Source organism: Sitophilus oryzae, unplaced genomic scaffold, assembly GCF_002938485.1.
Source record: "Sitophilus oryzae breed Bouriz unplaced genomic scaffold, Soryzae_2.0 scaffold_1521_pilon_pilon, whole genome shotgun sequence".
NCBI classification, from domain to species: domain Eukaryota; kingdom Metazoa; phylum Arthropoda; class Insecta; order Coleoptera; family Curculionidae; genus Sitophilus; species Sitophilus oryzae.
The window spans coordinates 201,187-214,384 of NW_022146194.1; the positions used below are offsets into that span (position 1 = coordinate 201,187).

Here is a 13,198-nt window from a genome sequence, read left to right on the forward strand (position 1 = left end):
ATATTGAATGAAGTAAAAAAACGAGTGAAACATTTTTTTCAACAGTGGAATTTGAACAAGCCGATTTTAACTAATATAAGAAAAACGGCATCTATTCTTAAATTAAAATTGAACAGATAAAAACAGGTAAAAAATGCATTCTTTATAAAAAAAATCTGCTTCTCATAAAATGGTTAATCCCGTTTAAGCCCCATACTCACACTTCGCTACTTCACTTCGTTCCTTCCTCGCGTCCCTTCATCCAAAAATCATATATTTACTATCGGAAAATGTCGATTTTATGCGAGTGTGTGTTCCTTCCTCCTTCGTCAAAACGCTACTTCGTCCGTTGACTTCCTCGAAACGCTCCTTCTAACGTACTGTCGGTTTTTGGAGGAAGTAACAAAGGAATTATCACGAACACAAAAAAATACTAAAATATATAAATCGATCTTGGATTTCATTCGTAGATAATTTCTTGATTTGGCAGTACGTCTGTACAGGGTGTCCCATTTTCGTGTGTTTTGCAGGGTTTCTCGTTTATGAGTCCAGATACAAAGATGCGGTTTTCACATTACGCTGTTACTTTTTTATGAAACTAAAGATGCTACATACAGATATGTCCTAGCTCTCTTAGTTCCTAAAATACAGGGTGAATCTGAAATTATTGCATTTTTCGATCCCCTTTTTATCATAACTTATCGTAGAGGTGAAAACGGTCTCCCGTACAGTTTTTCACGTAGAATGCAGTGCCGTAACTATTTCTTCGTTGGAATCTGTCTTTTTTAAATAAATTAAAATTTATATGTTTTTATGCGATATTTTGAATATTATTTTATTTTCCTTGTTACGGGCTTTTTAAACTACTTATTTTCATAAACGGGGTAAAAATGCATTATTTAACTTTATTACATAGTCGGCCGGTTTAAATTAGGTAATCAAAACAATCAACTAATTTATTCGACGTAAAATGTTGGTTATTGGCATGTTATTTAAAAGTAGAACGAGTTCAGTTTCCGTGTAGTTTATCAAAATATCACGATGCAAAGCAAAGTTATCTGGTAAAATTAAGTTAAATAAAATAAGAGCCGTTTAGCAGTTTAGCAGTACCTAAATAAATAAATATAGAGTATATTATAATTTTAGAAAGCTCATAACAAAGCAAATAAAATAAAAAATAATATATAGAGTGTCCTGTTTAAAAAAAAGAACATAAGTTTGAGTCATTTTTCGAAATAGACAGCTACCAACGAAGAACTAGTTTCGTCACTGCATTCTACCTGAAAAATGAGACACGGGCGGTGGGTAAGTACTCAATGGTAAGAACAAAACAAAGTCAGGGTATCCGGTATATACCTGTACATTTAGATGAACAGTCTAATTTTATAAAAGGTATTTTCAACGACCGCATAGTAAATACCCGGTATAATACCAGTATATATCAAGAATACGAGTATATCTACAATATTCCTTATATATATTGGTATATTTCTATTCCCGGTATTATATCTACCGGGTATTTACTATGCGGTCGTCGGAAATTCCTTTTATTAAAATTAGGATGTTCATCTAAATCTACAGGTAGGTATATACATATATACCCAGATTTTATTTATCTACAAATTGGGTACTTACCCACCGCCCATCGCTGATCATTTTCACCTTTTCGATAAGTTATTAGATAATCGAGATACAAAGGTTATCGGAAAATGCAAAAATTTCGACTAATTAAAAAAATAAAAAGTAAAAGGAAGAAATAAGGAATAACTTTGAACTAAGAAGGCTAGGATAAATCTGTGTGTAGCATATTTAGTTTCATAATAAGTAGAACAATGATGTGAAAACGGCATCTTTATGTCTCTACTCATAAACCAGAAACCCCATAAAACACACAAAAATGGGACATCCTGTACATCTAGCAATCGCTAGTCGATATAAAAATAATTCACACACGGTAGTCTAAAAAATGGAAGAAAAAAACAATATTGTCTTCATATTTGTGAAAAAATTCATGTCCATATTTTTGTAATCGTAGCGACAAAATAAAAAAAAAAATAGAAATAGTGTGCATGATGCCTTTACAAAAATATCTGAAGAAATGGGGATTGACATCAACGTTTAATTAGTATGTCATATTTCATAGTTTCGATATAAATTACATAATAAACTTTACTCTATTGTTGACTCGCCTTGTACATTCATACTGATATACCTTGTACATGATACTGAAATATTCGGATTTATGAAAAAAACATATATATTATTAAAATGAAATTTTTATTTTTGACACGACAAAGAATTGCAGTTTTATAAAATAAAAAATTATACGCCTTTCGGATTTTTTAAAAATTTTAGAGGTTACTAGATATTTCGTAATAAACATGTAGCTGCTATATTAAAAAATATTTTGTGGTGTGTTGTTGCATAATCGACTAATTTCCAAGCATCTAATGGACGAAGGAAGGAAGCGAAGGGACAAAGCAACGCGAGGAAGTAACGTGAGGAAGGGACGCGAGGAAGGGACGAAGTGTGAGTATGGGGCTTTTTATACTTTTCCAAATCCCCATACCGTTTTAGAGAAAATTTAATAATAATAATAATAAATTTAGAAAAGTCCAAAAAATCAAAACGCGTTCTATAATAATGTAATTTCGTTTTCATTCTTTGATAGATTGTTATTGATAGAAGTTTAATTAACGTCATATTTTTTGCAATTTTAAAATGTTAAAGAAGGACAAAATTTATTTAGTTCAATGCTACGGAAAGAGTGACAATATTTATAGGAAAATGTGATACTTTAACAACAGCAAAAAATATGACGTTAATCAAAATTAATAATAACCCCCAATAACCATCTATTAAAGAATAAAATCGAAATTATATTACCATAGAAACGCGTTTTGATTTTTAGAACTTTCTTAGGAAGTTCAACTGTTTTCATGTTTTTTTTTAATTTTCTTTAAAATGGTATGGGAATTTGGAAAAGTATAAACGGAATTAACCATTTTAGAACTAGTAAAAATGTTATGAAGAATGTATTTTTCTCAAAATTTCAATAATAAAAAAGTTTTTCCTCTTGTAAGGATAATCCGGGGGATATACTGTACATAAAGCATACCAATTGTTACTTAACCGATTATTAATGTTAATAAGCGTTAACGTATTAACGCTATTTACAGAGAAATAATATAATAACATATAATATAATAATATTATAATAAATAAGATAATAATAATAAAGTTAAACGCACGTGAAAGGAACATCATAAATATACTAGAATACGCAAATACAGACAGCTCAGTTCATAATAAGCCGGACATTCTACGGATAGATAAAAACGAAAAGAAATCCTACACTTAATCGATGAAGTAGCTGCACCACTAGATCACAACGTAGTCAAAACTACAAGGGAAAAAATTTCGAAATATCAAGAGTTGGCGTTCGGTATGAGGCAAACCTATCAACTATAAGCATCCCGAGTAATACCACTCAACATTTCAAGCAATGGTCTGGTTCACATTGATTTTGAGACGAACTTAAAGGAGCTGAAACTACGAAACTACCAAAGATCATAAATCATAAGTCAATGTATTGAAGCAGCTATTTTGGGTAAGTTGAACATAATAATAATAATTTAGATTATTTTTAAAGATGTAACAAAATTTTAAAGAGTACTTGATATGGTTCGTTTATTTCATTTCATTAAAAAATAAAAAAAAACTGTTTAAATATTTGTTATTTGTTTAGGACTAATTAATATGATTCCAGTATTCAAAGTACATTAATTGACCAATAATAACTGCTTCAAATACTAAAAACAGAATTTTGTATGTGTATTAGACAGTGTGGTAAAAAGTAAGACTTTAAAAATTTTATTTCATTTTTTGAGAATGCTTATTTATAACAACAGAGACGTTCATTTTCACAACATATTATTATATTGATTTCTGGTTCATATCCACATTTTTATTTAGAATAATTTATTAACTAACACAATTAACTATTTAATTAATTAATCTTTGGGCGGAAATAATGGTGGTATATTTAATTAATGGTATACTCTTTTATAAAGTTTTAAATAGTTTTCATTTTGTATAGAAATGGGCTAGTATTATTATCGTTTTTAGCACCTGTACATTTTGTACATTTGTTGCTTTAAAAACAGTATAAAATGTCAATATTCCATGATAAATGAGGCCTAAATTATAAGAAAATACATTTTCTACGAAAACTTGAAGGGGTAGGTAAAAAATGGTACGAGGCTGGGCTGAGAAATAATCGGCCTCGGCAAGAGTTGGCGGCGCTAGGAACTAATGAAATTGTTTTTCGTAAAAACTATCTTTCAAGTGACTTCTGTCAAATTTTCAGCGAGCTGCGTCACTTAGTTTGTACCTGACAGTGATTGAAGGCGAACAGATTTTGCATTTTTACAAAAATGAATGAAATCGAATATCGCGCAGTGATTAGATTCTTGTTTTTAAAAAAGAAAACGAACGATGAGATCAAAATCGAACTGGATGATGTGTATGGGGACTCTGCACTTTCGTTATCAACAATAAAATATTGGACTGCCGAATTTAAACGCGGTCGTACGATAATTTTTGATGATGGGCGTACAGGCCGTCCAAGAGAGGTCGCCACACCAGAAGTGGTCGATAAAATCCATGGTATGGTAATTGACGATCGACGGGTAAGAGTGTGCGAGATTGCTAAGGCTGTGGGCATGTCACGTGACCGAGTGGAGAATATATTGCACGAATATTTGGGAATGAGGAAGCTCGCTGCCAGATGGGAGCCGCATTTGCTCAATGCCGACAACAAACGAAACCGTGTGACAACTTCAAAGGAGTGTTTAGCAATGTTTAACCACAATAAGAAGGACTTTTTGCGCCATTTTGTAACCGTGGATGAAACTTGGATCCATCACAATACGCCAGATACGAAGGAACAGTCAAATCAGTGAGTTTCTCAGGGCGAGTCAAAGCCAAAGAAAACCAAGGTGGGTCTTTCTCCCAACAAGGTCATGGCCACAGTTTTTTGGGATGCGCACGGTATTATTCATATCGATTACCTTGAAAAGGGCAAAACGATCACCGGCGAATATTACTCAAAGCTGTTGGACCTATTCGACGCCGATTTGAAGCAAAAACGACTGCATTTAGCGAAGAAGAAAGTGCTCTTCCACCAGGACAACGCACCGGCTCATAAATGTGCAGTCGCAATGGCAAAACTGTATGAATTGCGTTACGAATTGGTTCCTCATCCGCCATACTCCCCAGATTTGGCGCCCAGCGACTATTATCTGTTTCCAGACTTAAAAAAATGGCTCGGTGGTAAGAGATTTGAGTCGAATGGGGAGGTCATTGCTGCGACGGAGGCCTATTTTAAGGACTTCGAAAAATCGTATTATTCGAAGGGCATCGAAAAATTGGAGAATCGTTGGACAAAGTGTATAGAGCTTAACGGGGACTACATTGAGAAATAAATTGAGTTTTGTCGAAAAAATTGTGTTTTCTTACCTAGGCCGATTATTTTTCAGCCCAGCAGTGTATTATACGATACAATTTGATAGATATTTAAATTGTGCATCTCATTCTTTTAAAATATACAGGGTATTCCATTTAAATTAAACAAGTTATTGCCGTTTAAAGCTATAATTTTTTTTTCTTTATTATGTGAACAACCCTGTATAAACAATTTCCTGGAATAAACGTAAAACTAACAATTATTTGTAATCGCAATTTATTCAAAACAACTATTGAATTCTTGAAGACTGCAATAATCGGTCAATATTTTTGCAAACTATATAATAGAAACATAATAGAATTAGACATAATTCCATTTTTCCTATTGAGGCCCCTTTCCGTTAGGGGGTATAATCAGTGCAAATCTAGCGGCAACCCCGTAATTTTCTTAACGATATAACAAGAAAAGAAACAAAACTTTATTGAGCACCCCATAAAAAAAACCACCAATACACCGACTGATTTGCGGTGGGCGTCCGACCCATTTTTATTTCCTTTAACGAGAGGGTTGAAAATGTAACAGTTTTTTTTTATTATTGTTAATGTATAAGAGATCCAGTGGCGTAGACATAACATTTTTTTATATTTGAAATATCAATAAACAAAAAGAATAAATGGCGTCTATACAGTGTTCTCAACTTTCTGAAATAGAATTTCTCACAAAGATAGTCACGTCATCAGTCATTAGTGCGTCGCCACGGCGTCGCGTCGGTAGCATCGGTCATCTGTAGCTTCTATAATAAAAAAGTTAAGAATTTTGTTCCTGGGACAGAAATATACTATCCCTAGAAATATTTTCTTATTTAAAATTCATCATGTATTTTAGGGGACGGGGTACTAGAATAATGTCGTATGCCAAACTAACGATTTCTCTTTACACTTTACGATTTATTGGTGCAATTTAGTTCATTGATATCTGAGAATCTAAACAGCCCTTAGTCCCATCTAAAATAGCGTATCAATGAATAATTAATTTTGCTTCTTTAAATGACTCCAAATGACTTTATAGCAAAACAAACTTTACAAAGTTTTTTCTTCGGTTTTGTATATATATAGGACATGACTCTAGGTCATTGGAAATTAAAAATGATAAATATTCGTCAGGTGCAAATTTGTTGTCATTGCATTAATTTCTTCTAATAAACTGCAAAAATGTTTATATTCATCAACTAAAGAATAATCCATAACAATCCATAAGACATTTTAAATTGTCATCATTGACGTCCATATCCATCCATATTGGTCCATATCCAATAAACAATTAAATTTTTGGCATATATTAAGGAAGTCTTCAAAATGATTCTCTAGAGTACCAGTTGAAATGTCTAAAGTACCATAAAACACTGATATCTTCAAATTATCTTCAGAATTTTGATGTAGGTAATCATTCTGGATTTCATCATGAATTTTTTTTATTCTTTGTCTTTTTTTGGAAAATGATGTTGACGTATTGCATTTATTTGCCAAAATAGTAGCCTGTTTCTAAAAATTTTCAAAATATTTTTCACTTCTTAATGATTTGAGATCTATAGTTACTGCAGTACTCATATGAGCAGCTGTACATAAGTTGATATTAACCTTTTGCAAGTGATTGGACAATATATTAATTTTATTCAGCACTTCATTATAATCGATTATATTTTGGTCGGTGATTCCCCGAATTTATTTCTATTGCGACTGCTTTCCTCTTCTTCTTTGGCGACGCCGCGCCGGTGCAACGTTATGTCTAGCCATTGAATTTTTATTTATAGGCAATGGTCTAGCGGTAGCGTAGTTTCAAGTTTCAAACCCATATGGAAACTTTCGTACGTAGTATATACGCCTACTTCATTAGAGATTTAAATTATTAAATATAAGAAGGTTTGCTTATAAGTTAAGTTAATTAAAAAACAAAAATAAAATGAGAAATATATACGTCATTTTTTATCTTGAAGAGCTCAGGGCACGGAAGGGCACCGTTTGTTTTAGCGTTAAATTTAGTTTTTCTATTTTTTTCAAAGGGCGCCAGGGGCGCCAAGCGCATAGGGGCGGAGGGGGCGTTCGCCCCCCCCTGGCCCCCTATACGACACGCCACTGATGCTGATGCGGCCTGAAAGTTAAATTTCTTCTTCTTTCTTCAATTTTTTATATAAACTTTCCATTATATTGAAAAAAAATAGTAAAAATATTGTAATAATTATATTCCTGCATATTAAGTGAAAAGTTCCGTTCTTAAATTTTTGCTATAGATGTCATTAATCCGTGTTCAAATGTCAATATTATACCTATATCATACATAATGAGATGTAATTAAAAATTATCATTACAACAGATATTTTACAAAATTTACAAATGATTTGATCATAGGTACGTCTATTGATAGCAAAACTACGTACGCCTATGGTTATATTATACAATAGATCAAAAGACTTTGTAGGAATTCATTTACAGCCAGCATATGGTCCATTTTTCCGCTCAGCGCGAAGATTGACACATGTTGCTAACAGTCAAGGGGTTACGGACGAATAGCAGCCGTTGCTAATCTGAAGCGTGACTAAAGGTCCAATGTCAGGGATTCCGTCTATCGTAAAGTTTTCTAATCTATTAACTGGGTGCACAAAAATACAATACTGTCATATACAGGGTAGGACAATAATATTGATCGTTCCATGAGGCATACATACCGGGACAACATGTCATACTGAAAATATTTTTTTATGTATAATGCTCTATACTAGCTTATAGATCTATTGTGTTCCCATTACTTTATTTATAACTAATCATACAATCTCAGGGTTTTGAAAAAATCCAGAATCTAAGATGGTTTTACCGAAGTTAGTTCGATCAATCTCCGATACCAGTCGTACCAAAATTTATGGTACGAATGGTTGTCGTCTCCGCGCACTCAGTGATGAGGTGTTCTGGTGTATCCTCGTTTTCCCCACAAAATCTGCATTCGCCCTTTTCCTTAGCTTCAATCTACTGAGGTGTTCATTGAGATAGTGTCCTGTTAAAAATTCCGTGACAATCCGAAGATTGTTTTTACATAAATCAAGAAAAATCTTTGATTTTTCTCTGCCGTGACTCCTGAGAATCTTCTTCCAGTGTCTTAGACTGTTGGAGGATTCCCATTCCAGGTTACGGATGGAGTCTTCCAGGTTCTTAAGTTTTGCTTTAAGTTGGTTTCCACTTGGGAAGCAGAACAGTTCTGGTCCAGTTAGTAGAGTGTTCGCTTCCTTTCTAACTATAGATCGTTTACTTTTTTCATTGTCTTCTATCCCTTTGTAGGCTGGCACCCAGTGTAGGGGGACTTTATTTTCTTTGCCTAATTTGTTCAGCTTCTCTAGGTGTTCCTTGACCAGCTTCGAATTATTCTTGCATTCTTAGAATTGATGTAAGCTTTATTTATAGTAAGCGGTAGGTAATTAAATATTATCTACCATCCATCTATTTTGCAAAGAATGTGAATTTCAAAAAGATATCTATTTTTCCAATTTTACAAATAGGTAGATATGTGATAGGAATTTCATAAAATGTGATGAAATTTGATTAAAAAAAATAGCATAATTCTTATTCATTTAATTTGAGTCCTCCCTAAAAATAAAGTCAAATTAGTAGATGTTTATATCCCCATAAATCATAAATTAGTATAGATGCTTATATCCAAATTTTAGTTCTTAAAGTATTTACTTCATTTACATGTAAACATTTTTGAGAAAAAATATTAAATTAATATAGAAGTAAGGAGAACAGACATCATAAGAATATAGTCAGGAAAACCGGTAACCGGTGTCAACATTTTTGCAATTGTTGATTGTTAACGTTTTTTTAACTTAAAGGTTAGATTTTTTACAGCCTATTTGTATTCCCAATTTTACAAACAACAAATTCTAATAAGGAATTTCTTAAATGCTATAAAATCTTAAAAACTGTAACATTTAGACGTAAACAGTTTCAAACAATATATTTATTCTGACGGTATAGATCATATTTATAAAAAGAACAAAAATGGAGTTACTATTTAAATAAACTCACTTTTGAAGCATATATTTTTTTTGTGCACACTTGTATCTTCATAAAATATATAATATTATAACTGTTTAAATTAAAAGATCTCAATAATATATTGTATCCATGCCAAAAAATGCCGTTCCTTGTATATCATCTAAATAATACAGTTTATTCTTCCGTCAACTGGACTGGACCAACACATGATTAAAAACAGATGGAGAATATCTTAACCATATAAGATTCGCTGATGAAATAGTCCTAATTGCCAATAGTCCTAAAGAACTACAAGCCCAAATTAACGAACTAAATACAGCCAGCAATAAAATAGGCCTCAAAATGAATTTAGCAAAAACTAAAGTAATGTACAACGAATTAGTGGACAAAAAAGACATTCTAATAATATGGAAGAAACTCAATCATATTCAAATCTAGAATGACATTTTATCTAAAGAAGAAAACATTCGACCAATGTGTACTAAAGTCTGTCCAACGAGAAGATCCTTGACAGTGATAGATGTGTCTGTCATTTTAATTTCAAAGTAGTTTATTTTATTTTACTAAGAAATAAGTTGGTACAACTGGAACGCATAGCAGGAAATATTTAAAATTTGACTGACAAGAGATTGTGAAAAATATTGTGAAAAAAACTGTATAAAACTGAAAAAATGCAATCGAGTTAATTTATTTAATCAAAACGGTATGTGTTAATACAAAACAAACAAGAACAAGACACCATATACCAAAAAAATAGAAAAAAGAACTATTTCTTACTTTCAAGCTGTATGAAACTTCCCGCATTTATGATTATATTTATCAATATAACTTATATGTACAAATACAAATTTGTTATATTCCACAGGAATAAATAAAACAACATAAACAAAACAAACTATTTTATTAATAATAACACTTACCAAATTTTATACCTTAAAGGTTGATTAATTAACTTTAATCCTTCTTTAATCTTAATATTTTTAAATCAATACCTTTTGACATTATTTTTCTGCAGTACTAAAATCCATTATTTACCGATCGTGTGATGTCGATATTTTACAGCTACTCCAGTTTTTAGTATATGTTTAGTATGGTTCTACCATATTCGGAGATGCACTTATCTACGATGAGATGGTATACGAACTTTATCGATGGTATATAACTTGTAACTTTATTGGTGTATAAGACTTTCTGTCTGGGCAGCGAGTATTAACCATACACTGTGCTCTGGGTCTACAGTTAATTTTCACTCGATTTTTCCTCCACTTGACTTCAAAAGACACAAAACACAGGTAATAACACGAATCAAAATGCATCATCTTCCAAAAGCAGGGTATTTGACAAAAGTTGACACAAAATTGTAACCTATAATTTGGCAAGACTTTCACAAGGGTCAAAAATCTAAAGGCGAGTTCATACGCATCGGCGTCCGTTTGTCGTTCAACGTTCCGTCAAACCAATAAAATTGAAATACGATCTATCATTTTTGAAATAAACCAATAAAACTGGTTAAAAACAACAAGAGAAGACGCATGACGGATTTATATTTAACCTCATCCATAGTTAACTTAAAAGTTATTAGAAACTTTTTTTAGTAAAATAAATAGATTGGTATGAGACGTCATCTGTTTTTCTTCTGTCATCGTCTGTCGAAATCTTACCTGAGAAAAAAAAAAGAGTTATACCAATCATGAACTATGCATGCGAAACCTGGACACTAAAAACTGACATTATCAGGAAACTACAGGTCGCACTGGAATGCAGGTCGCTCAATGGAATGACATATGTTGAGAATAACCAAGAAAGACCGTATAGAATAGAGTGGATAAGACAAAAAACCCAGGTAATAGATGTTATTCATAGAATCAAATCTCTCAAGTAATACTTGGTAAGAAGGACAGACAACAGATGGACCACAAAAATTACAGCATACTCTTAATGCCACGAGGTATTAAGAGATCTAGAAGAAAACCGAACCTGAGATGGGACCATGATATTAGGAAATTACCAGGGATAACTAGGGCCCGCATTGCCAACAATACCGGGTGCGTCTCAAAAGTGGCTCTATAACTTTTTAATTTTTTTCAGTTTAAAAAACGAGATTTGGTATGTTAGTATATGATAGTTAGGATTGTGATTGACGTATTCAATTGTTTTCGGTCACTTCCTGTTTCACCGGAAATTACTACAACTTTTGATTTTTAAATGGCACCCTCTGTATTTTTTTACTTTATTTATAAGAAAATAACACTCTGAATAGAATGACATATCATATGTCAACTTTTGACATTTTTGCATATGGTTAATTTGAAGTTATACCTGTGGTTCGTAACGAAAATTTGACTTGAAATATCAAGTGTGTGGTATCAAATTATTCGTAAAAAAATGCTTTTTCCAAATATGCTAACGAGCCACCCTCGTTCCATTTGAAAAAATTGAGATATGATTAAAAATACGATTTGAGCATTTTCTAACTGGCTAGGACAAGACACTAAAAACATTAGACGATCAAATCCATTTTTCCGAGGCTCCTTGATTAAGAATTAGTGTTTTTAACATAGCCATGGCACTCTCGATTGAATTTTAAAATACGATTTTTTTATTAAGCGAGAATATCAAAAGTCGACATATGATATGTCATTCTATTCAGAATGTCATTTTCTATCGAATAAAGTAAAAAATACCGAGGATGCCATTTAAAAATCAAAAGTTATAGTCATTTCCAGTGAAACAGGAAATGACCAAAAACAATTGAATACGTCAATCAATCCTAATTTATGTCATATATTAACATACCAAATCTGGTTTTTTTATCTGAAGAAATAAAAAAGTTATAGGGGTGAGCCACTTTTGAGACGCACCCGGTAGACAACAATGGGCCCAAGTACAAAGAGAGTATCTAAATATGTGAGGGAGGCTACATCATAATTGGAAATGGTTGAATAAGAGGAAAATAATGATGATGATAATAATGACTATAAAAAAAGTGAAGTTATACTTTTGTCTTAATTTTCTGATTGTCTTGTGCTTATTTTTATTTCTCTTTCTGGCGCGTTTCAGGTAAAACCTTAGAACTCCTAAATTAAACCGGGGCACTTGCAACGGGCTGCAGTTTCAAGGGACACCAAAATCATAATATAGTATGGTTCAAAATAATAAAGTTGCTACAAAAAGCGTCTACAATAGCATGCAGCTCACGTTATTCACATATATGCAGATTAGGTAATAGCACAGATAACACATAATTATTTGATTATGTGTTATCTGTGGTAATAGTTAATATAGAGTGCAAATTTATAACCTATTATTTTATAACCTTAAGAACCTCTTCTTATTGTCACGAAAAATGCTATTATATATTTGTAAGTTTTTTAAGTAATTTATTTAAAACGCTAGAGAGATGGGGCGCTACTATCAAGTTTCTACCCTGGTTCAAAAAAATTGTACATTTGGGGCTGAAAACAGCTTTTGTCTTATTACAAATGTTAAATGTATTTTATCTCCAAGAATTATAATCTCCAAATATTCCTGAGAATGCTATTCCTGACTATGCTAAATTTTGAAATAATATTTCAAATATATTTCAATGGGCTAAAAATAACAAAATCAAACCCATGTTAATTGCCTTAACCAGTCCCCTATTCTAATTTTATATTCGAAAATACAAGAATAAACTCAACATGACGTTTCATATAAATTATTAAATCAA

At 32.1% G+C, this 13,198-nt stretch overlaps 2 protein-coding genes across 2 annotated transcripts; both read left to right on the forward strand.

Annotated features, from left to right (window-relative positions):
• Positions 1 to 4,415: 4,415 nt before the first annotated feature.
• Positions 4,416 to 4,943, forward strand: LOC115878638 (protein GVQW3-like). Its single transcript, XM_030895181.1, has one exon. It carries the CDS (start codon positions 4,416 to 4,418, stop codon positions 4,941 to 4,943), a length of 528 nt encoding a protein of 175 aa, XP_030751041.1.
• Positions 4,944 to 5,003: 60 nt separating this feature from the next.
• On the forward strand, positions 5,004 to 5,465 carry LOC115878639 (histone-lysine N-methyltransferase SETMAR-like). The gene has a single exon (XM_030895182.1). The coding sequence runs from the start codon at positions 5,004 to 5,006 to the stop codon at positions 5,463 to 5,465; it is 462 nt and encodes a 153-aa protein (XP_030751042.1).
• The last annotated feature ends 7,733 nt before the right edge of the window (positions 5,466 to 13,198 follow it).

Excerpts from the sequence above, each read along its gene's own strand:
- LOC115878638 (XM_030895181.1), top strand. The coding sequence starts at position 4,416 with ATGAATGAAATCGAATATCGCGCAGTGATTAGATTCTTGTTTTTAAAA.
- LOC115878639 (XM_030895182.1), top strand. The coding sequence starts at position 5,004 with ATGGCCACAGTTTTTTGGGATGCGCACGGTATTATTCATATCGATTAC.